Below are 24503 nucleotides of genomic sequence, written 5' to 3'. Positions count from 1 at the left end.
CTCACTTCCTGAGTTGAAATAAACAATAGGTTTACAATCAAGTAAACATGTTAGGCTAAGTTACCAGTGTGATTTAATCAAAGATTGGGAACAAAAACAGACAGCCACCCATGTTGTTAGAAAAAACAAATTTCTCATAACAAAATAAGAAAAAGTGGACTGTAGGTGTTATCGTGCAACTCAAGAAAAATGCTGAAACAACTCCTGGATTACACTAGACAAGTCAACAACCATAAAAGGTCCTATTTGAAATCGTCCATTTAATTCCCATAATGTTGACAGTACTCTACATGCCATCTCTGCCTACCAGTATATCTCTGTACAAATAGATGCTTCTCAAATTAAGGTGGCTGCTGAAATATATCACAATAATCTGTTGTGCACCTGAAATGACAAAGTTCAAGTGATGCAACTGCATTTAGTCCACTGGGGGTGTAGTGATTCAGTTCACTGGCAAGGATTAGTAACATTAAACAGTTAAACCAAGTGCTATACTGGCATGACATTGCAGATTGGAGTATAACAGATCCACTCAATCCATACACTTCAGACTAGATATCTGTTGACAGTGGGTTTATCAAATTTGATCAAAGTTTCACTGACTGGTTTCCTTGGAGGGGAGGGAGGGGCTGCACATGCAATAATTACTCAGTGAAGAAAAGCTTTTTGTCCCCGGAGTTGCGAGAATAATACAAATTACAAAAAAAAGGACACAGGCAGTCTTCACTTTTCCACACACAAATCTCTCTGTAAAAAAACAAAGAGCAGACCATTTTAGGATTAGCTACATGAGCAGTTTGTACAAAAGAAAAACAACTCTACGATACATGGACCAACCCATCAAATGTCATTTTAAAATGTTCATCTTACCCGTCTGAGGGTCAAGGTTGCTCATCGTTGCTAGCGCTAGACGGCCGGCTGCGAATTTGACTCCTCAGCTGTTCAATTAACTCTGGGTTCTGCTGTTGCATCTGCTGCGCAAATTGTTGGCCCCTAAATGGACATGGTTACAGCGAGGTGATGGAATGGCAGTTACCAAGTACAAGTCACAAAAAGGTCATACATTAATGGATTTTATTAATACTCTCACATGTCAAATGCTTTCATGTCTATCACTGATGTCATTGGTATAACATACAATAATATAGCCTAATGTAATAACAAATAATACAATACACAAGTCATATTTGGCACAGACTGAGTAGAGCTAGTAGTCGACTTACGCTTGGATGAGACCAGAGATGTCACCCGGACCCGCTCCCCCTACTCCAACTCCTGCTGCCGGTCCGGCTCCCAACCCTAACCCTGGTACAGGCCCTGGTCCTGCACCTAAGCCAGGCCCTGGCCCTACTCCAGACGCTGCTGGAGGTCCCATTGGCCCGTAAGCCCCTGACATCATCCCCGACATCCTGTACAACAGACAAGAAAGGTGGTATATTCTACATGCATTAAACTCAAAGCTAGTTCCCAAGTATGGAATCTCAGAGTGCATTTACAAAGTCCTTGTGCTACATCTAAAAAGAGAGTATGTTATAGAAAATAAATGGATAACTTACAGTTGCTGTACTTGTGGGTTGTTCATCAAACCAGATGCCTAGGATAAAGCAGCCGTAACAATTAATATAAATACTAGTTCTACTCTTTGGTAAACCAAGGCACCTGAATGCACACAACTTGTTGCTTACAGTTTACAAGTAGCATTTTCAGAGTTTACCATTTGTCATGCACACAGCATTATAGTAGTATAGTGGATCAGCCTGGTTGTTCCTAGTATCTCATTTGAAAGGGCCAATTTTTGTTAATTGGAACTCACCATGTTCATGAAACCAGGGTTACTGAGCAACCCAGCCAGATCAACTCCTCCCACTCCCCCTGTCTGAAAGAGATAATTTAAGAACAACATGATCAACAATGATTCATTCCACATGCTTCCTGATGATATGCATTTTCCATAGTGGCTGAGATGTTATCAACTTACTGGGCTTGGAGTCTCCATTTTCTGCTCTGCTATTTTCAGGTTGGATTTGTAGGTGTCGTTCTCTGGGTCCAACTCCAGGGCTTTTTTGTAATAACTTACAGCTTCTGTGTGTTTGTTTAAACTGGCTAGAGCCAAACTGGAAGCATGGGACGTTGAAGTCAATGTAAGTCAACCATCAGTCAATAACAAATCAGCAACACACTGGCCCATGTCCACTGTAATATTGAACACTAGTGTCTAACATACCCCATTCTTCCATACGCTTTGCTGTAGTTTGGGTCAATGCCAATGGCAAGTTCACAGTCCTGCACTGCTCCAGCGTAGTTGCCTAGTTTGCTGTATGCAGCAGCCCTAGCAAAAGCAAACCATACAATTAGCAGTACCTTACAAAAACAAATGTGAATTAATTTTCATTGCTTGACAAACTCCATACATGCTTGAAAATTGACAATGTACACTTGGATATACCTAATGTGTAAATAATTGTCACATTATCCTCCAAGTTCAGGAGTTTGTTGGTCAATACCTGTTGCAGTAGTAAACTCCATTCTGGGGATTTATGGCAATAGCCTTTGAGTAGAATTCCACAGCTGCCCCATAGTTCTCAACCCTCATTTGATCATTCCCTACCGTGAAAAACATATACAATTATTTGCCAGAAGAATGTATAGGCTTTATAGAATGTAACAGCTTAACCATAGACCCATTTGAAGAGAGCTGATATTGAAGACTGAGTAATGTACAAACTATTTACAGGGAAGGTCCTACCATCAGTTTTGAGTCGCTCAGCCTCTGCCTCTTCCTCCTCAGTGGGGGAATCTGTGGCTGTGTTTATATTCACATGGAGGGTGTTTGGATGCTGCAACAGACAGTCAACACATTTGAGACAAACTATTGACCACATATTCACCTTCATATAAAGCGGATGTCTTAAATGTACCTTCAATGTCGCAGAGGCAAAAATCTCTGGTAGCGTTTGAGTGACAGCTAGGGTCTGGTCGTCGGTCGAGACATTGAAGGCGGTCTCCAGGCATTGGACTGCAACTGGGAAAGCATCAGATGTTGAGAAATGGCAATGACTGGACACAGTTGAGTCCCTGACCATCTTCCAACATGGGCTAGGAGTCCATCTCCTTTTACTGAATCTTGGCTTCCCAACTCAAGCTTACCTTCTAAACTTTCCTGAGCATCTGATGATAGACTCCCAGAGCCCAGTTGATCATGAAGAAAGTGAATGATGGAGAAGGCAAGACGCTTTGTGTCAGTCATTTTGGATTGAGGTCCAAACCCCTTAGTAGAAAGTGTATTGTGAGGGACCCTGAAGAAGAATAGAAGAGAATATGATGTTGTTGGTACACCGGGAGGCAGGGTAGCCTAGTGGTTAGAGCGTTGGACTAGTAACATAAAGGTTGCAAGTTCAAATCCCTGAGCTGACAAGGTACAAATCTGTCTTTCTGCCCCTGAACAGGTAGTTAAGATGTTTTTCTTGACTGACTTGCCTAGTTAAATAAAAGGTAAAATAAATAAAAAATCTCCATTGTAAACTGATTGGGATAGATTGTAGGTAGCTAAAACAGTAACATTTACACATACCGGTATTATAACAAATAAACCTATATGTTACCATGTCATCTGATTAGATAGCTTCTTAATCCTAGGCTAATAACTAGCTAGCAAGTTTGATAACTTGACAAGACGTCGCGAGCTAGCTAGAATGTTCTAGCAAGTTGCTTACGGTCGGCTGCTGTTAGCTAATAAGGCTAACAGAGCTAACAGTTGGCCTACCATGTGAAAATACTCCGACCGTGTATTCGTTCACGTTAGGTGTCTAGTTTTGCATGAGAAATGATTAAGCTTAACTACATGGATATCTTAGCTAGGGCTATCTAGCTGCTTGTAGCTAAATAATGTTAGTTATCTAGCGTACTTAGCACATTAGCTTTACTGCCATGACGCCAATAACAAAATACTTGGAGCACTTTACCTCGATTTACTCGACTTTCGTTGACATTGACGTGTGGTTTAAAAAACGATACGTTATGGCACACAACATATGTTAGCTAGCAAAAATGAGCCTTACCAGTTGCCTTTGCTTCAGGTGCTTCTTGCAGTAGCTGGTGGTGCCAGAGATATTAGAAAGGTATCTCTGCTGATAGGTCTGGTGATGATAGCAAAAAAGGTGTTGACTTCGTCGCAAGGGTTAGACGTCATCACTTACGTAGCTGAAGCATGCCCGCACTACAGTCGCTTTATCGCAAACTGACTGCAAAGCGCTCTGAAAACGTTGCTACTTGGTTTTCTGGAAGATGGCACCAACAGGTGAGTACAAAATGAATCCATGTTAGTCTTTCCTAACACTTCATTTCCAAATGAATACAAACTCAAAGTTATGCATATTAATACGTCTGTGCTTGGTTTTCTGAATGCTACCTAGCTAGTAACGTTAGCTACCTGCTTTTTAGCAACGTTAGCTAGTATTTAACGTTACACACTAGTTTTACTAGGAATTAGTTGACAAAATGACGGAATAGTCCACCGGAAGGCAGATGTCAAATACAAGTAAAGTTCAACTTTGCCGATTGTCTATAGGGTTGGTTCTTATGCTGGGCCGGGGGGTATTGACATAAACGTCTAATAAAACATAAATCAGACTATCCAAACGTGGGTCTGTTGTAGACTCACTTCCTTTCCCGCTCACTGTCAAAATAAAAGTCCCGAACGTGCGCTATACCTGCACAAAAAAAGCACTTGTGCTGTGGGGGACCTTTATTTTGACATGGGGTAAGCAGAGAGGAACTGCGTGAGTCTTCAAACGACTCACATTTGAACATTATGTTTAATTATAGGGGCCATTAGAAGGCAGGGCAAACCCTTTTTGGTGATTTCTGGTATATCATCAAAATAAACCAATCGCAGCACGTTTTTGGAGTTGCAGTTACCATTTGAAATTAAGGTTGAAAGTTCAATTTTATATGACTAAAACAGAAAGAATCAAAATTATTCCGTTGCTGCTTCCTGTTGACAAGACATTTTGATAAATAGTCCAATGTCAAAACAGAGTTAACGGCGTCCTAACCAATATGCAGAAACAGTTCGTGATTATAATGAAAACATAGCAAATGTTATGTTTATCTGCTCATACAACAATAGTATTACGTGTAAAAAAAAAACATTTATTGAGGAGACCCTTATAATCGGCACAAGCACTAAAAACTCGTTTTAACAAGTGGCAATGAATCACTTACAGTTCCTTCAGAAAGTATTCCGACCCCTTGACTTATTCCATATTTTGTTACCTTAGCCTTATTCTAAAATGTATTTACATTTTTTTTTATTACCTCAATCTACACACAATACCCCAGAATGAAATGTTTTTTTTTTTAAATGTTTGCTAATTTATCATTTAAAACCCCCTGAAATATAAAATTTACATAAGTATTCAGACCCTTTAATCAGTACTTTCTTAAAGAACCTTTGGGAGTGATTACAGCCTCAAGTATTCTTGGGTATGACGCTACAAGCTTGGCACACCTGTATTTGGGGAGTTTCTCCCATCCTTCTCTGCAGATCCTCTCACGCTCCGTCAGGTTGAATGGGAAGCGTTTTTGCACAGCTATTTTCAGGTCTTTCCAGAGATGTTTGATCGGGTTCAAGTCAGGCTCTGGCTGGGCCACTCAAGGACATTCAAAAACTTGTCCCGAAGCCACTCCTACATTGTCTTGGCTGTGTGCTTATGGTCGTTGTCCTGTTGGAAGATGAACCTTCGCCCCAGTCTGAGGTCCTGAGCAGGTTTTCATCAAGAATCTCTCTGTACTTTGCTTCGTTCATCTTTCCCTCAATCCTGACTGGTCTCCCAGTCCCTGCCGCTGAAAAACATCCCCACAGCATGATGCTGACACCACCTTGCTTCACCGTAGGGATGGTGCCAGGTTTCCTCCAGACGTGAAGCTTGGCATTGAGGCCAAAAAGTTAAATCTTGGTTTCATCAGACCAGAGAATCTTGTTTCCAAGCGGGTTGTCATGTGCCTTTTTACTGAGGAGTGACGGCCGTCTGGCCACTCTACCATAAAGACCTGATTGGTGGAGTGCTGCAGAGATAGTTGTCCTTCTGGAAGATTCTCCCATCTCCACAGAGGGACTCTGGAGCTCTGTCAGAGTGACCATCGGGTTCTTGGTCACCTCTCTGACCAAGGCACTTCTCCCACGATTGTTAACTTTGTCTGTTAGTAAACTTAAACCAATCATGACGTGGCATAGTATATCAACAGTGACAATGGTTGGCTGCTATTTGAAGCTGCAATATGAAACTTTTTGGGTGACCCTATCAAATTCACATAGAAATATATTAGAGGTCGACCAAAACAATCAATCATAATCACTAGTTAACTAAACATGGTTGATGATATTACTAGTTTATCTAGCGTGTCCTGGGTTGCATATAATCGATGTGGTGCGTAGGACTGTCTTGCTCCAATGTGTACCTAACCATAAACATCAATGCCTTTCTTAAAATTAATACACAAGTATATATTTTTAAACCTGCATATTTAGTTAATATTGCCTTCTAACCTGGTTCGTTGCGAACTCTGTGAAGACTATTTCTTCCTAACAAAGGGGGATGATTTAATAAAAGCGCATTTGCGAAAAAAGCACTACCTAACCATAGACATCAATGCCTTTCTTAAAATCAATACACAGAAGTATATATTTTTAAACCTGCATATTTTGCTAAAAGAAATCCAGGTTAGCAGGCAATATTAACCAGGTGAAATCATGTCACTTCTCTTGCGTTCATTGCACGCAGAGTCAGTGTATATGGAACAGTTTGGGCCACCTAATTTGCCAGAATTTTACGTAATTATGACTTATGGATGCCACCCGTTAGATAAAATACAGAACGGTTCGGTATTTCACTGAAAGAATAAACGTCTTGTTTTCAATGTTAGTTTCCGGATTCGACCATATTAATGACCTAAGGCTCGTATTTCTGTGTGTTATTATGTTATAACTAAGTCTATGATTTGATAGAGCATTCTGACTGAGCGGTGGTAGCACCTGCACCAGCAGGCTCGTAAGCATTCATTCAAACAGCACTTTCGTGCGTTTTGCCAGCAGCTCTTCGTTGTACTTCAAGTATTGAGCTGTTTATGACTTCAAACCTATCAACTCCCGAGATTAGGCTGGTGTAACCAATGTTAAATGGCTAGCTAGTTAGCGGGGTGCGCACTAATAGCGTTTTAAACGTCACTCGCTCTGAGACTTTGAGTGGTTGTTCCCCTTGCTCTGCAAGGGCCGCAGCTTTTGTGGAGCGATGGGTAACGCTGCTTCGAGGGTGGCTGTTGTCGATGTGTTCCTGGTTCGAGCCCAGGAATTGGCGAGGAGAGGGACGGAAGCTATACTGTTACACTGGCAATACTAAAGTGCCTATATGAACATCCAATAGTCAAAGGTATATGAAATACAAATCGTATAGAGAGAAATTGTCCTATAATTCCTACAACCTAAAACTGCTTACCTGGGAATATTGAAGACTGTTAAAAGGTTTCATATGTTCTAATGTTCTGAGCAAGGAACTTAAACATTAGCTTTTTTACATTGCACATATTGCACTTTTACTTTCTTCTCCAACACTTTGTTTTTGTATTATTTAAACCAAATTGGACATGTTTCATTTTATTTGAGGCTAAATAGATTTTATTGATGTATTATATTAAGTTAAAATAAGCTCATTCAGTATTGTTGTAATTGTCATTATTACAAATACATTATTTTTTAAAAATTGGCCGATTAATCGGTATCAGCTTTTTTGGTCCTTATTAAATAATCGGTATCGGCATTGAAAAATCATAATCAGTCAACCTCTAAAATGTATGTTTAGATCTCCTTCTCATTTAAAGCAAGTCTAAGAAGAGGTAGATCTGTTTCTATGTGCACTATTCCTATCTTAAGTTTTGTTTTTGCTTCTTTTACTTAAGGTTTTGTTCACCAGCTTCAAACAGCTGAAAATATGATATTTTTGTTTATTGAAAATATATTTTACAGTGATTTAGATGGTACATTGATTCTCTACACTAGCTTGATTTGTCACAATCTGAAATCAGGCGAACTATTAGAATTTGAACAACCAGGAAATGGCAGAGCAATTACTGCATAGTGCATCTTTAAGTGATAGTTTGACTGTCAAATCCATTTATTGTTGTGTGGCCAGCAACCTTTTATAGAGACTGCCTCAAACTTTCCTGTGCCATTTCATTAACTCTACATTTTAAGTCCTGCACATCTCAGCCACTTGTGACAAAATCAGTGGTACAAAACTTTGGGTTAAAGATGTAACCTTGGTTCTCTGAGTAGAGAAGTAGGTCGCCTGACGACCTATGGGAACTCCTTCCCCTTCACGCGATGTGTTTGAGATGCTTAATATCAAAGATGTTTACAGTCACGCCACACCCTTACTGTACCCACGTGACCTGTTAATATAAAAGGCGTGGTGTGACACACTGTCCATTACTTCACTCAAGCCCCACAGAGGTGGAGGAACGACATGAAAGATTGGCGACCTGTTATTCTTCTGAGAGAACCAAGGTTACATCCATAACCCAACGTTCTCTTCTGTTTTCGTAACGGGTAGCCAAACTAACTATGAGAGAGGCTGTACCAAAGAGGTCTTTCGAACAACAGAGTGAGAACTCACCATTTAACTTAGTCCAGATGAGTCCCTGGGACGTCCTTGAATCCACCACAGGATGCAACAGAATATAATTACCCAACAGGTAACACAGAATTTCAACTGTACACGAGCAAGCTGAAAGCTAGAACTGACAACACGAGGTTTCAATTGGGTGCAACAGCACCACGAGTGGAATGGCTCTGTACAGTCGTGGCCAAAAGTTTTCAGCATTACACAAATATTCATTTTTACAAAGTCTGCTGCCTCAGTTTGTATGATGACAATTTGCATATACTCCAGAATGTTATGAAGAGTGATCAGATGAATTGCAATTAATTGCAAATGAACTGAATCCCCCAAAAACATTTCCCCTGCATTTCAGCCCTGCCACAAAAGGACCAGCTGACATCATGTCAGTGATTCTCTCGTTAACACCGGTGTGAGTGTTGACGAGGACAAGACTGGAGATCACTCTGTCATGCTGATTGAGTTGAAATAACAGACTGGAAGCCTCAAAAGGAGGGTGGTGCTTGGAATCATTGTTCTTCCTCTGTCAACCATGGTTACCTGCAAGGAAATACGTGCCGTCATCATTGCTTTGCACAAAAAGAGCTTCTTGGGCTGCCAGTAAGATTGAATCCGGAAAAAATCTTGTCCAGAGAAGACCAGGTGAGCTCTACCATCAGTCCTGTGTCATGCCAACAGTAAAGCATCCTGAGACCGTTCATGTGTGGGGTTGCTTCTCAGCCAAGGGAGTGGGCTCACTCACAATTTTGCCTAAGAACACAGCCACATCCTCAGAGAGCAACTTCTCCCAACCATCCAGGAACAGTTTGGTGACAAACAATGCATTTTCCAGCATGATGGAGCACTTTGCCAGAAGGCAAAAGTGATATCTAAGTGGCTCGGGGAACAAAACATCGATACTTTGGGTCCATGGCCAGGAAACTCCCCAGACCTTAATCGCATTGAGAACATGTGGTCAATCCTCAAGTGGCGGGTGGACAAACAAAAAGCCACAAATTCCGACAAACTCCAAGCATTGATTATGCAAGAATTATTATGTGATAATAAGAATTATGTGGCCCAGAAGTTAATTGACAGCATGCCAGGGCAGATTGCATAGGTCTTGAAAACTTCATGTAATTGTCAATAAAAGCCTTTGACACTTATGAAATGCTTGTAATTATACTTCACTATTCTATAGTAACATCTTACAAAGATATCTAAAGACACTGAAGCAGCAAACTTTGTGAAAATGTATTATTTGTGTCATTCTCAAAACTTTCTGCCACGACTGTACTTCTGATAGTACACCTGCCACAGTATCTTCGAATCACATGAACAATACTGAAACTCTACCTAGTTCATACCACATGCCATTGAATGCCATGACTCATCTCCTGCATAGTGAAACAAAACATTTCCTCATACACTTTAGAAGTAGGCCTTTTCCAAGACGAACCATCCAACTCATGTCCAACCTTTCTTTCACCCAACAGAAGAGATGGCATCTGGCACTGGTGCACCAGTCTGTGCTGACAACCGCCTGCACTGGGACCTGACCCCCGAGCAAATCAATCAGCTCTCGGATGAGGTTATTGCCAAGACCAAAAAGGTATATGACTGTGTCGGGGCCCTGGACCTGGCCAGTGTTTCCTATGAGAACACCCTGAAGGCTCTCGCTGATGTGGAGGTGGAGTACACAGGTGGGTGTGACTCCAAAATAGCATAATTTCTTCAACCCCTTTCCTGTATGACCACAGTGGATTGAAATGAATAGGTTATGATGTGTAGCGGGTTCAGTCCATAGCAACCACAACTAGCATCTACTCCACTGGCCTTGAAAGCGATTGGGAAAATGTCTGAGTTGGCACGAAAGAGGTATGCAATGGTATAGACAAATCAGCACTTTTTACATAAAAACTAGCTGGCAAGCCAAAGCTCCCCACAATAGGCAGTGGACACTGGACTCTACATGTTAAAAATCAGTCAGTTGTAGCCTTTTATAGACTCAAGGCAGCAAATGACCTAATCCAAAAGAGCTTGTTTTTATCATCGCCTTACTGCTTTTCATAATTTTAGGCCTTTTGTTAAGACTGTGTGTAGTGATGAAATAATCTACAAAACCTAAGCCTATGTTTCAAGCTGACAATGGTCAGTTTAGACTGGTTTTAATAAACTGTTGGTGCGTGCTACACATTGGTAATGGATTGAGCCCCCCCCCCCCCCATTTCAGTATGAAAGCACTTTGACCACTGAAAAAGCATGATATATAATCCTCATGATACATAGCATCACGTACAATGAAAATGACACTCATAATAACTGCTCACTTTTACATTTTGACACGTTATTCCAGTTGACCGCAACATGCTGGACTTCCCCCAGCATGTGTCCTCCTCCAAGGACGTGCGCACGGCCAGCACCGACGCCGACAAGAAGCTGTCGGAGTTTGATGTGGAGATGAGCATGAGGGAGGACGTCTACCAGAGGATCGTGGCGCTGGAGGTGAGGAGGGCCGTGTGAGATCAATATGGAAGGTCCCAATAGTCCGTAGATAAGATGTCAATAGTCTGTAGTTGCTTCCTCCTCATCTCCTTATTCTTCATCTACACTGATCTGAAAATGCACGCAGTGGATGTGCTTTCATCTTCCCACTTCATTATATTAGTACTAATAAAGGAGAGGAAAAGGTGATCCACTTTGACCTATTGAGCTGTACCTAGGAAGATCTCTATAGCCTGTATGTTTTTACATGCTCTTGCCTCATGTTGTCTTCAGAATTATCCCATGGCTATGTAAAGGTTGCGTGGAGTATCATTCTCATTGGCTGAGTTCTGCTTTTAACCTCTCACAGCGCAAGGTTGACGGTGACACGCTTACTCAGGAATCCAAGAGGTACATGGAGAGGCTGATCAAGCTGGGCCAAAGGAATGGTCTCCACCTGCCCAAAGAAACACAGGATGTAAGAGACTTTACCGTTTTCAAAGGAAGTGACCTTGATGGATATCACGGCCACGCTCATTTCCAAGTGGATTGTTCCATTTCATTTCAAATGGTATCTCTTAGAAATGACCCCAAATTGGCCTTTTCAATTCATAGGATTCATATAATATTCATTAAATGTAATACCCAACATCCGATTTGGACCTCACCACTTTTTAAGGTGATACCAAGGGTCATTTAGCTGTTTGATTTAGAATTTTAAGAGTCTTTGAAGTATCCAGTATACAGTATCAGTTCTCTATGTTTGACAGGTAGTATGAAACTGTGGCTTGGTGTATTGTTTATTCATACTATGTCATGTATTCTCAGTGAAGTTGGTGACGTTTTTCCCCCCTGGTCAGAGAAATTAGCCATTTTGAAGGCTTGTATTTTCCCCCCATAAATGAATGTGAAAGTACCACTTTTGACCATGGATGCAGCTCTTTCTGCTGTTACTGCCACACCCTTTTATCCATATAGCTGATTTCTTGTGTTTATTAAATGGACCCTTTTGCAAATTTGGGTAGAAAACGAGTAACTTTTGCCCATGATGAAAATAAAAGGTTTGGTCATCCATACAATTCAAGCCAGTCCTCAATGAAAGCAATTCAAACATACACCTCTTAGGCTTAACCTGTGTCCAGGAAACAGACAATGTATGTTTAGTTTATTCCCTTCCAAAAATGTCTGGATTCAACATTTCTGGTGAACAAGCAAACTAACAGCAGTTCTTATGGTTTCAATGTTATAGTCTCTAATGGTAAAAGTCCCAAATACACACTGTATATTGTTTTGTAATGGTATTGGGTTGGGTTTAATGTTAAATGTCACTAGTCAAACAACATAGAAATGTTTTCTAACCATTTTTATTGAAAGACAAAAGACTGCTCTGTAATGGTTTATAATTGTATTATTTTATTAGGGATGTCACATTTTAGTCACTAGCCCATTTCTCCATCACATTTTTGGACTTGTAGGAAAAGTCTTCATATGAGAATTGCACCATAGGGATAACCCTCTCAGAGAGCTGCCATTTGTTGGATTATTTGAGAGGAGTTGGGTTGCTAAGAGACCAACTGAATTGCTTTCATTGAGGACTGCCTTGGTTTGTGAGGATGACCACACTATTTATTTTCACCATGAGCAAAAACTATTGATTGTCTACCCAAAGTTGCACGAGCATTTTCGTGATCCATTTAAGAAACACAAGAGACCAGCAACATGGATAAAAGTGTGTGGCAGTAACAGCAGCATCTAGTGAGAAAAATCTGGTATTTTCACTCTAATTTATGGGGGGGGATGCAAGTGACTTCAATTGCTAATTTTTCTGAACAGCGGAGGAAAATCCACCAAATTCACTGAATACATTACATAGAATGAATAAAGAATAATATAAGCCGCAGATTCATACTACTTGTCAAACATACAAAATTAATACTGTATACTTGCCTTTGGGGTGGTCCGTAGGTTTTGGATTACGTCTTAATCAATAAGAGGTTTCATATACTATATTTGTTGAATAGTATATGAATCCTATATATTGAAATGGCCAATTTTGGATGCAGTCGATTTAAGCTTGATTTCTCTCAGTTCAAATTATCTTGAAACAATGTTTCAGGAATGCTAATCTTATCTGTTCCCAACAAATTTCAGAACAATCTGAGATGGTGGGTGTCAATCTTCTTTCTTGTGTTTTTTGAGGTGGAATGACTCGTGTTATACTCTGATCTACAGTAGGTTCATTGTTGTCAACTTATTGACTTTATCTATCTAATCCAAACAGGAAGTCAAGAGGATCAAGAAGAAGCTGAGCAACCTGTGCATTGACTTCAACAAGCACCTGAACGAAGACACCACTAGTCTGACTTTCACCAGAGAGGAGCTGGGTGAGACCATGTTCACGCGGCCTGTTCTGAGACCCCATTTCTGTTGTTGGACCTTTGCTCATAGTAATAATGTGTACTATCCACTAATGGCAATAATGTGTACTATCCATTAATAGTAACTAAATATTACTCAATAGTATTGGTATCAATTCCAATTTGTTAAAATATCTTCATTAAAAATAGATGGCCCTCTGAATTTGAATTTCAGTATACTATCTACTGAATTGAGTCAGTGTCCTCAAGTGAAATTCATCCCAACCTGGCTCTTTACAAGCTATAAGCTCCCAGGCTCCTATCGAACCCGTCTCTGTTCTCTTGTAGCAGTCACCATCAAAAGGATGCAAAAAACCTAACTTCCTACGACAGTTGCTGTGTTGTTCGACCTTAACTGATTCCGCAACATTAAGGGGAAGGACACTTATGGAAACTGTTGTAGAATTTCAACGTTTCATTCTTAGCTATATGAAAGATCTAATGTGTTTTCAGGTTTCTAATTTGATTGCTTAAAAAAAAGAAGAATAAAAAATCACTAACATTGAAAGTAAATCCATAAGTAGGACTTGTGACATGTCTGACGATGCACTTTAGGCGGTCTCCCTGAGGACTTCCTGAGCTCGCTGGAGAAGGATGGGGACAAGCTGAAAATCACCCTCAAGTACCCCCACTACTTCCCCACCATGAAGAAGTGCTTCATCCCCGAGACCCGCAAGAAGCTGGAGGAGGCCTTCAACTCTCGGTGCAAAGAGGTGAGCCGTTGTCTGTTTTGTGTGAGACCGAGATCCTATCCTGTACTGGGAGAGCGTTGTCTAGAGAAAATCGCTGAGCCCCTGAGAAACTCAAAGAAAGTCTTAACTGCTGCCCGAAATGAACGTTTACGTTTATGTCGGCCAAAATTGATAATAGACAACAGTTGTGTTTTTTTTTCTCTGAGCACCAAGGAGGATAACCTGTAAAGGACCAAGGATAACCTGTAAAGTTACTTAAAATGGTCCCCTGGAATGAATTTCAGCCCTCACCCTCTGTCTTTTACCCTGGTGTAGAAGAACTCTACCATCCTGAAGGAGTTAGTGCAGTTGAGAGCCCAGAAGAGCTCCCTGCTGGGTTTCACCACCCACGCTGACTTTGTCCTGGAGATGAACATGGCCAAGTCTGGCAAGAAGGTGGCCGGCTTCCTAGGTGGGTGTTACTGATCGAGATGGGGTACAACTATCTGAAAGGTTGTTGCACTTCCAACTGACCAGTGTATATTTAACTATTCTTAGCTGCTGTCAGTTGTATCAGAAACAATGTAGTGCTTCAGCTGCTTCACTATACTGCCCTGACCCCCCCTGGCCGTAACCACCCTGTTCCGTTTTAGTAAAAGTATTGATGTCATATTGTATTTGTTAAGGGCATTGCTCACACTCAACTATGCATTAACAAACACAACTGCTACAACACAAAGTGGTTCACATTGCAAAAATGGAATGACAGCAGTTCACACACATGTTTTCTTCTGCATAAAAAAGTATTAGGCCAGCGACCCTAAGTGTTTTTAAAAAATTTAAATGTTTCATAATTTTCAGGATGGAAAAACGTTTTCAGTGTAAACCATGTAGAAAAGATAATGGACCTATTTTTTAATTTTTTAATATATATATATATGTTTTTTATAAATAAGATCATCTTTGAGAACTAACAATCAGCAAAATGGTACATTCAGGGTTATTTTTGTCATGGCATGGGGCCCCCATTGTTTTTGTTATGTTTGAGTCACTCCGATAGCATAAGAACACAGCCTAAGCCATAGCAAAAAGTGTAGAATTGCAGGAAATTAGCATATATTGCCGTTTTAAAGCTATCAGCCCCATGGCAAAATGTGTAGAATTGCAGGGAATTAGCTTTAAAGAGCAACTGAGCTTCCTGATTTGGCCTCATTTTGAAGCTTGGTCGTTAAGAAATGCTTTTAGCGGCCATGACTGAAGCCAATCAAGAGTTGCCTTGGGGGCGTGGTTTGATGTGTGTGTTTCATGTCTTTGCCATTTCATTTGAAGATGAGGACTTCTCTCCTCCTGACTGACTCGACATCTCAAGATGTTCTGCTAATTCAGTTCTATGTGTTGACTAAGCCTTCGCTGACCTTGTGTTTAGCCAAGCTGACAGCAGCTGGCTAGCTGATTTCTCTGTCAAATCAGTTATGGCGTTGATAGCAAGAGCCAGTGCCTGGAATGTGTTTCATAAGGCACTAGTTCTACAACACCTTGCAACAAAAGTAGCTTGCAACTTAGTTTCATTGTGTCATGTAAAGACTTGATACCATGGAAATAGTATCAACTGCGAGTTGAATGACCTGTCCGGAGTCGGCTCAGCTGTCCTACAACACAGTATTCTATAACTGGCTAGTTTTGTCTCGCCTCTATTCTCCTTATGTCCGCTGTTACATCTTTCCCTTGGGACAATTCCCAGAATTACTAATAACCCTAGGCTGCATGTGTGGACACGTGGAAACATCGCCCAGCTTGAGTGTAGATACATTTATAAAAACTTTTAATGCTGTAAATGTCATATTGATGTGCTTATGAAGACTGTATGCCTACACATACACTATGTGGACACGTGCACGTAGAACATCTCATTCCAAAATCATGGACATTATTATGGAGTTGTTCCCCCCTTTGCTGCTATAACAGCCACCACTCTTCTGGGAAGGCGGTGACATTGCTGCAGTGACTTGCTTCCATTCAGCCATAAGAGCATTAGTGAGGTCGGGCACTGATGTTGGGCAATTAGGCCTGGCTCGTAGTCGGCGTTCCAATTCATCCCAAAGGTGTTCGATGGAGTTGAGGTCAGGGCTCTGTGCAGGCAAGTCAAGTTCTTTCGGACCGATCTCGAACAACCATTTCTGTATGGACCTCGCTTTGTGTACGTGAGCATTGTCATGCTGAAACAGGAAAGGGCCTTCCCTAAACTTTTGCCACAACGTTGGAAGCACAGTATAGTCTAGAATGTCATTGTATGCTGTAGCTTTAAGATTTTCCTTCATTGGAACTAAGGGACCTAGCCTGAACCATAAAAAAACAGCCCCAGACCATTATTCCTTCTCCACCAAACTTTACAGTTGGCACTATGCATTGGGGCAGGTAGCGTTCTTCTGGCATCCGTCAAACTCATATTAGTCCATCAGACTGTCAGATGGTGAAGCATGATTCATCACTCCAGAGAACGCATTTCCAGAGTCCAATGACGGCAAGCTTAACATCACTCCAGCCGGCGCTTGGCATTGCGCATGTTGATCTTAGGCTTGTGTGCGGCTGTTCGGCCATGGAAACTCATTTCATGGAGCTCTCGACTAACAGTTATTGTGTTGACGTTGCTTCCAAAGGCAGTTTGGAACTCTGTAGTGAGTGTTGCAATCGAGGAGAGACTATTTTTACATGCTTCAGCACTCTCTGGTCCCGTTCTTTTAGTTTGTGTGGCCTACCACTTAGCAGCTGAGCTGTTGTTGCTCCTAGACATTTCCACTTCACAATAACAGCACTTACAAAAAAAAAAAGTATATATACAGTGTGTACAAATGGCGTGAGGAGGTAAGGCAATAAATAGGCCATAGTAGGGAAGTAATTTAGAAAATTAACCCTGGCTCGCTAGCATTATGTTGTACAGCCAAAGGTAGCTACTAGCTAGGTAGTACCATCTATCTTGTACTTAGCTAGCAAACTTCCAAAGCATTTCAACAGATATAATCCATTCCTGGCCATATTGTTTAAATGCATTGGAAGTTTGCACCAATTTAATGGGAGCCCATTTTCACTCCTATTTGTTGAGCGAAATGTGCGTGCGTTGCACCCATATACAGACTTGACAACATTGTCCAGTAATTTCACATGGCAACTGGGTGCTGACCACAACGCATTGTCTCAATTGGGCATCATTGGCAAAAGTGGGCATGTAAGTAATTCATACCCAACCCTCAAGTAAGTTGTGACGAACGCACTTACAAAACTCTGTTTTGGACGAGACTTACTTTATGACACTAGAATAAATGTTTGACTCATATCAATGCCACAAACTGCATGCAGAGACATAAAAATGGTGTCCACGTGTTCATCTGACTCGGGAAATAGATAAAGGGCCTCATTGCCAAAATCTCGGGAGTATTCCTTTAAAACAGCAACATTTTGTCTCTGCGGCCAATAGGGCCTCTAAAATGTTCAGTCGGTGACTGCCATTGACCACACACTGCTATGCCCCCCCGCATGCAACCTAAAGTCCATTTGGATCCAGACAAAAAACCTCACACACACACGGTTTCCACCCCTCACGTCTCTGCTCCAATGTGTGTGTGTGTGTGTGTGTGTGTGTGTGTGTGTGTGTCTCTCTCTGTGTTTGGGAGGGATTGGGATAAAGCAGAAGACACATTTCCTTTGGGTACATTTGACAATAAGGTCATCTTCCTTTTCTCCAGAGGAACTGGCCCGTAAGCTGAAGCCCCTGGGGGAGGAGGAGCGCCATGTCATCCTCAAGCTGAAGAAGGAGGAGTGCCAGAAGAGGGGCCTGCCCTTCAAGGGCGAGTTATACGCCTGGGACACACGTTACTTCATGACCCAGGTAGGCCATAGGTAAAAACGACAAATGTCTGCAGCTCTGTTTTTCTGGGGACCCAACAGTATTTTTTTTTAACACCCATAAATACATTGTCATGGGGGGATGTCAGAGTTGCAGAATGCAAAGGTTATTCTGCTGTTGTATTACATAATTGCTATACCAGTATGTGCAAAGCCTATATTTATTAAAAACACAAAACGGTTTAATGTGAGAAGCAGGGATTGGTCTGAAGCCCAAAAAAGAAAGGAAGTTCCGCATGCAAGATCATGTATTGCGTTCTTCCCAACCCAAACTAAGACATTATCCCATTCCACTACCCTTTTCAAGCTGCTTTTTGTAAATGATATGTAAGTCAGCTTTGCTTTTATAATTAAAAAGACCATTAGGCTTGATCACATGAGCTTTTTTGTCTTGTCGTAATGTATGTGGTGCTTGCCTGTTTTTTTTGTTTATTTAAAGCTTTATTTTAGCAATATAAAATGTTTTCGGGAAGTATTCAGACCCCTTGACTTAAAAAATTTTATTAAAAAAATGTATGTTACAGCCTTATTCTACAAAGGATTAAATTAGTTTTCCCTCATTAATCTACACGTAATACCCCATAATAACAAAGCCAAAACAGGTTTATAGACATTTTTGCAAATTTACAATAAAATAAAATAAAACGGATTAATGTTTACATATGTATTCAGACCCTTTATTCAGTACTTTGTTGAAGCCCCTTTGGCAGCGATTACAGCCTCGAGTCTTCTTGGGTATGACGCTGCAAGCTTGGCACTCCAGTATTTGGTGTGTTTCTCCCATTCTTCTCTGCATATCCTCTCAAGCTCTGTCAGATTGGATGGGGAGCATCGCTGCACAGCTGTTTTCAGCTGTTCAATCAGGTTCAAGTCCGGGCTCTGGCTGGGCCACTCAAGGTCATTCAGAGACTTGTCCCAATGCCACTCCTGTGTAGTCTTGGCTGTGTGCTTAAGGTCGTTGTCCTGTTGGAAGGTGAACCTTCCAGACGGCCAGCTCTAGAAAGAGTCTTGGTGGTTCCAAACTTCTTCCATTTAAGAATGATTCAGGCCAGTGTGTTTTTGGGGACCTTCAATGCTGCAGAATCTTTTTGGAACCTTTCCCCTGATCTGTGCCTCGACACAATCCCGTCTCAGAGCTCAATTCCTTCGACCTCATGGCTTGGTTTTTGTTCTGACATGCATTGTCAGCAGTGGGACCTTATATAGACTGGTGTGTGTGCCTTTCTAAAGTATGTCCAATCAATTGACTTCACCACAGGTGTACTCTAATCAAGTTGTAGAAACATCTCAAGGATGATCAATGGAAACTGGATGCACTTGAGCTCAATTTCGAGTCTCTTAGCAAAGGGTCTGAATACTTATGTAAATAAGGTATTTCTGTTTTTTTATGTTTTAATACATTTCTAAACATTTCTAAAAAAACAAAAAAAATGTGCTTTGTCATTATAGGGTATGGTGTGTAGATTGATGAGGGGGAAAAAAACAATTGAATCAGTTTTGGCTGTAACAAAATATGGAAAAAGGGTCTGAATACTTTCCGAATGCACCGTATGTCATTGAGGGGGGAATCGGATCCTTTTCTTTTCTCCGTAGGTGCTTAACATAACAACAGGTTGTGTTGGACAGAGTCATTCATATAGATATAGAGGTCTTTAGAGCCTTTCTGCCTTCCTGATTTCTGTAACCATTATCTAATCTGTGCAATATTGACATAAACTCAGAACCACTTGTTTTGCAAATATGGTCCTGTTTTATCATTTGCTGTTCTGATCAATGGCCAGTTCATTACCTCTTGTCATATTTAATATGCAGCTTAATATTATGTTTGTATTTATAAAAATTAAAATATTGTAGTAAGATGGTCACGCTACAATAAAACAAAATTACAATATGCCTATATCTTAAAAAAAAAAAAACTGCCATGATATTTACAGTGCCTTCAGAAAGTATTCATACCCCTTAATCCAGATTTTGTTGCTTTGCAGCCTGAATTCAAAATGGATTACATTTTTTGGAAATGAAATACAGAAATATATAATTTACATAAGCATTCACACCCCTGAGTCAATACATGTTAGAATCACCTTTTGGCAGCGATTTACAGCTTTGAGTCTTCCTGGGTAAGTCGCACACCTGGATTGTACAATATTTGCACTTTTTAAAAAATTCTTCAAGCGCTGTCACTTTGGTTGGTGATCATTGTTATTTTCAAGTCTTACCATAGATTTTCAAGTAAATTTAAGTCAAAACTGTAACTAGACCACTCAGGAACACTCAATGTCATCTTGGTAAGTGACTCTGCAGTGTATATTTGTCTTGTATTTTAGGTTATTGTACTGCTGAAAGGTGAATTTGTCTCCCAGTGTGTGTTGGAAATGCTTCAAAAAGGTGTCACATCGTTGGTTCTAATTGGACATGTGAGAGTGATAAATTGTACGATGTACAAGCGGGTTGCATCTCAACTTATTCCGTCCAAATAAAACCAAGTCTGATGGTCATTTTATGGATGCTGTAGTCTTGTTTTAATCCGACGTCTAGAATTTGAGCTAGGTTTGGGCAATTATGCTAATGCTAACCACTTTGTGAAAAATCCGGCATGTGTTTCTCCGTAACGGCTGAACGGATCATGTCGAGTGTGTGTGTGTCGAGTGTGTTGTGTACTTTCACGTTTATTTGCAAAGTTTCATCGACGTTGGTGTCATATTAGCTTAGATATGATGGTAGGAAGATTGCAATTTAACGTTGAGCATCAATCAATTAATCCCTACTCAAAATATATAACATACTTCAAATAAAAATCATAGCTCTGTGTTTTTCACTGCAGTGTTAGAGATGACCCAGTGGGCTGTGTGGTCTATATTTGCCCCTGAAGGGATAATGTTTTGAAGTGATGAATTGAATCTGTCCTTTGCTCTTCCCCCTTGTAGGTGGAGGAGACCCAATACGCGGTGGACCAGAACCAGCTGAAGGAGTACTTCCCCATGGAGGTTGTGACCCGGGGCCTGCTGGACATCTACCAGGAGTTGCTGAACCTCACCTTTGACCTGGTGGAGGGGGGCGCCCCCGTGTGGCACGACGACGTCACCCTCTACTCCGTCAAGGACCGCACCACGGGCACGGTGGTGGGCCAGTTCTACCTGGACCTCTTCCCACGGTGAGTCGGAGGAAAACGGAAGAGATTGAAAAGGGCAGAGGATTTTAAAGATGGCCGCATACAATTAGTTATGTATGATGATTGTTTTGATATAACCATCTTTTTTTAAATGAGGATTTTAATAGTTTTTGGGGGGGAAAGTCTTTATTTCATTGCTCTGAATTTGTCTACAGCAATTGAAACAGAGAAGAGTCCACCTTTTCCTTCTCCACATTATGGGGGAGACAATAAAATAAAAATGTTTAGCCAGTCATGGTGGTTGTGTATAACCCTTCCCAGCGAGGGGAAGTACGGCCACGCGGCCTGCTTTGGCCTGCAGCCCGGCTGTCTGCTGTCGGACGGGACCCGGCAGATGGCGGTGGCGGCCATGGTGGCCAACTTCAGCAAGCCCACGGCCGACGCCCCCTCCCTGCTGCAGCACGACGAGGTGGAGACCTACTTCCACGAGTTTGGCCACGTCATGCACCAGCTCTGCGCTAAGGTGTGTGTGTGGTGTCATTGCTACTATAGAGTATACATTGTTGTGTAATTCCTAAGCACTGAAATTAATGTTTGACTGAGTAAAGGCATTTTAGTGTGATGGTTAATATATTTCCTGCTCTCAATACGTCATTGGCTATTTAATACCTGTAAAATCAACCTAAAACACGTTTGTAAGCAGTGACTTTTTTCCAGTTTTAATACCTGAGAGCACAGTGTACTCCATCAATGACCATTCACTATAAAATCTATATTTAATATGGTATAGAAAATGGAATCAAACCTATATGAACACCAAAATAATATATCCCTCCCCTTTCCTGTCCAGTTTGATGTCTAACAGTAGTTCTACCACAGGATGCGGGGATTAACAGATGCATGTGTCTCTCCACCTCTGCTGCTCCAAGGCGGACTTTGCCATGTTCAGCGGGACACACGTGGAGCGGGACTTTGTGGAGGCACCGTCCCAGATGCTGGAAAACTGGGTGTGGGAGAAGGAGCCCCTGCAGCGCATGTCCAAACACTACAAGACGGGTGCCCCAATCCCTGACGACCTGCTGGACAAACTCATGAAGTCCCGCTTGGCCAACACGGGTGGGTCACCATGAAACAACACCCTGGCTCTTTCATAGAACACCCAGCTTAATAACACCTTTTACACCAGTGCCGGTGTTTAGGTTACTGGGCAGTGGTCACCAACACGACTCCTGAAGAGCTACTGGGTTAAGATGCTTCAGTGTGTTAACCCTCTCCCTCCCATGCAGGTCTGTTTAACCTGCGTCAGATCGTACTGGCCAAAATGGACCAGGCCTTACACACCAAGAATGGGCTGGACCCGGCCGAGGAGTACGCCCGGCTGAGCCAGGAGATACTGGGCGTGCCTGCATCCTCAGGTCAGAGACAACCTCAACCAATGGGCCATAGCACTATCACAGCTGTAGTTTGGTAGCCTGTTCCCAGATCTGTTTGTGCAGTCTTGCCAACTCCTTTAGTTATTGTCCGTTTTTAACAAATCCTTTTTTTTTTCTTCGCCATTGTGCCCATAGGAACCAACATGCCAGCCACATTTGGCCACCTGGCAGGTGGTTACGATGCCCAGTACTACGGTTACCTCTGGAGCGAGGTCTACTCCATGGACATGTTCTACGCCCGCTTCAAGCAGGAGGGCATCATGAACCCCAAGGTTGGCACAGCTAGTTATTTACAATGCTGTTTTTACACCTGACCTTCCGCTCTTATCAAGTAGTTGGTATCAGGCGTCGTTGGTTCTTGATGCTAGTGAGCAGTGACTGCCTGCAGCCCTCCAGAACTGGAGCCATGTAGTTTGACTGGCCTTTTTGAACTCCAAATGATTTCACCATGGCAAAAATGTCATTGTTGTCAGCTTCAATGGTCATCTGCTTGATGCTGATGAAATACATTTCCATCTCTTCTAGGTGGGGCAGGACTACAGAAACTGTATCCTAAAGCCCGGAGGCTCGGAGGACGCTGAAATTATGCTCAAGAACTTCCTCGGGAGGGAGCCAAAGCAAGAAGCTTTCCTTCTGAGCAAAGGATTAACGGTAGAGCTGGAGGCAGACACTCCATGTGCCTGTTGACCAATCAGAACCAGCTCAGTGTAAACGCCCACCCCAACCAATCATACACTTAGGACACGGGCACAAGGGACATACATGTTCTAGAAAAAACAATGAAAACAAGAATTGATGCATGCTATTTCACCCTTTTGTGCTGTGTTTTTTTTAAGTTTTTTTTTTTTATGTTTTAAACTATTGTATGCAAGTAAGGTTGAACAAAATACATTAAGAATTGACTTGACCCATTTGTCACCTTCTGTCAGTTTTCTCATAATAAGTAGCTCTTAAGGGGTTTCAAACTTATTTTGTTAATTTTATACTAAGACGTTCACGGGCCGCATTAAAACAGCTCTTAGGCCGCATTTGGGTCTTAGGCCGCATGTTTGAGGCCCTGATATGCAGCCAGTATCATATAGATTCAGTATCCTTTCTGGTGAAACAAGGCGTAATACTGTGTCTCATTAGTATTACATAAGACTAACTCCCCTGAGAATGAGTCTGTAGCCTTGAAGTACACTCGCTGCCATAAAGCTGTTACAACGCTAGTCATCGTGGTTGTATAGCAGTAGTACATTCCAAATGAAGTATAACCTCGTATTACAAAGATTTTGTTAGGTGTTTTTGTTAGGTGTTTTTTTTAACTTGCACTTCCAGGAATATTGTCGCAGATGTTGTTGCCAGTCCTAGCCAGAGGCAAACTCAGGCTTGACTCACTTTATAAGCTCTGTAGTTAAATACCCTGATGATCAAATGAACTCCAGGGATTTTCCTGTCGTGTTCTGAGGATTTCGTTTGGTAAAATGGAGCCCGTGTCAAATCAGCTTAAGGGTAGTACAGTACTGGGGAACAAACATCATGATGTATGGTCAGGGTAATGAGCTGGAATGCCTAATCATTCTGAAAATTAAGTACATTAATACAATATCTCAGATCTCTAACTTATTTGAGAGGCAAGCAACTATAACCAGGTTATACTTCTGTATGAAGCTTTTCTGAAATATCTTATTTCTATTAAGTATAAATAATGGGATATTTCAGAAAAGCTTCATGAAGCATTAAATAAATGTTATGCTTAAGTATAATCCAAAGCTACCCTTGTGTTGCAGAATATTCTTAAGTGTTCCCACGATAAAATAAAAGCTCCGTTTCTGAGATTTCTGATAATTGAT

General features: G+C 41.4%; 2 protein-coding genes and 1 non-coding gene across 4 annotated transcripts; 2 read left to right on the top strand and 1 right to left on the bottom strand.

Annotated features, from left to right (window-relative positions):
* Positions 1–56: 56 nt before the first annotated feature.
* On the bottom strand, positions 57–4630 carry LOC109902351 (small glutamine-rich tetratricopeptide repeat-containing protein alpha). Of its 2 annotated transcripts, XM_020498636.2 has the most exons (12): positions 4059–4630; positions 3148–3296; positions 2919–3022; positions 2747–2837; positions 2505–2604; positions 2225–2329; positions 1979–2114; positions 1814–1876; positions 1557–1594; positions 1224–1409; positions 871–993; positions 57–747 (listed from the first exon to the last, which is right to left on the bottom strand). In XM_020498636.2, exons 2-11 carry the CDS (start codon positions 3245–3247, stop codon positions 882–884), a joined length of 1035 nt encoding a protein of 344 aa, XP_020354225.1. In that variant the 5' UTR covers positions 3248–3296; positions 4059–4630; the 3' UTR covers positions 57–747; positions 871–881. The 2 variants fall into 2 exon arrangements, with proteins under 2 accessions (XP_020354225.1, XP_031642139.1); XM_031786279.1 differs by having other exon boundaries at positions 2747–3022; positions 4059–4191.
* Positions 4137–24488, top strand: thop1 (thimet oligopeptidase 1). Its single transcript, XM_020498635.2, has 14 exons — positions 4137–4297; positions 10148–10354; positions 11008–11156; positions 11506–11613; positions 13417–13519; positions 14108–14265; positions 14560–14695; positions 17964–18106; positions 21051–21277; positions 21557–21758; positions 22165–22351; positions 22522–22650; positions 22804–22940; positions 23194–24488. Exons 1-14 carry the CDS (start codon positions 4285–4287, stop codon positions 23353–23355), a joined length of 2061 nt encoding a protein of 686 aa, XP_020354224.1. The 5' UTR covers positions 4137–4284; the 3' UTR covers positions 23356–24488.
* Positions 13804–13939, top strand: LOC116353195 (small nucleolar RNA SNORA16B/SNORA16A family). The gene has a single exon (XR_004202563.1). It is a non-coding gene; the product is annotated as a small nucleolar RNA SNORA16B/SNORA16A family (small nucleolar RNA).
* Positions 24489–24503: the final 15 nt, after the last annotated feature.

Source organism: Oncorhynchus kisutch, linkage group LG13 (genome assembly GCF_002021735.2).
Source record: "Oncorhynchus kisutch isolate 150728-3 linkage group LG13, Okis_V2, whole genome shotgun sequence".
Classification (NCBI taxonomy): Eukaryota; Metazoa; Chordata; class Actinopteri; order Salmoniformes; family Salmonidae; genus Oncorhynchus; species Oncorhynchus kisutch.
Note: the sequence above shows the minus strand (reverse complement) of the source record. Positions and strands in the feature narration are given on the sequence as shown.

Excerpts from the sequence above, each read along its gene's own strand:
- LOC109902351 (XM_031786279.1), bottom strand. The coding sequence starts at position 3,247 with ATGACTGACACAAAGCGTCTTGCCTTCTCCATCATTCACTTTCTTCAT. Across the intron at positions 2,115-2,224 it reads AAAGCGTATGGAAGAATGGG|TTTGGCTCTAGCCAGTTTAA; the intron begins GTATGTTAGACA and ends CCATGCTTCCAG. Across the intron at positions 1,877-1,978 it reads AAATGGAGACTCCAAGCCCA|ACAGGGGGAGTGGGAGGAGT; the intron begins GTAAGTTGATAA and ends TATCTCTTTCAG.
- thop1 (XM_020498635.2), top strand. Across the intron at positions 11,614-13,416 it reads TGCCCAAAGAAACACAGGAT|GAAGTCAAGAGGATCAAGAA; the intron begins GTAAGAGACTTT and ends TAATCCAAACAG. Across the intron at positions 14,696-17,963 it reads GAAGGTGGCCGGCTTCCTAG|AGGAACTGGCCCGTAAGCTG; the intron begins GTGGGTGTTACT and ends CCTTTTCTCCAG.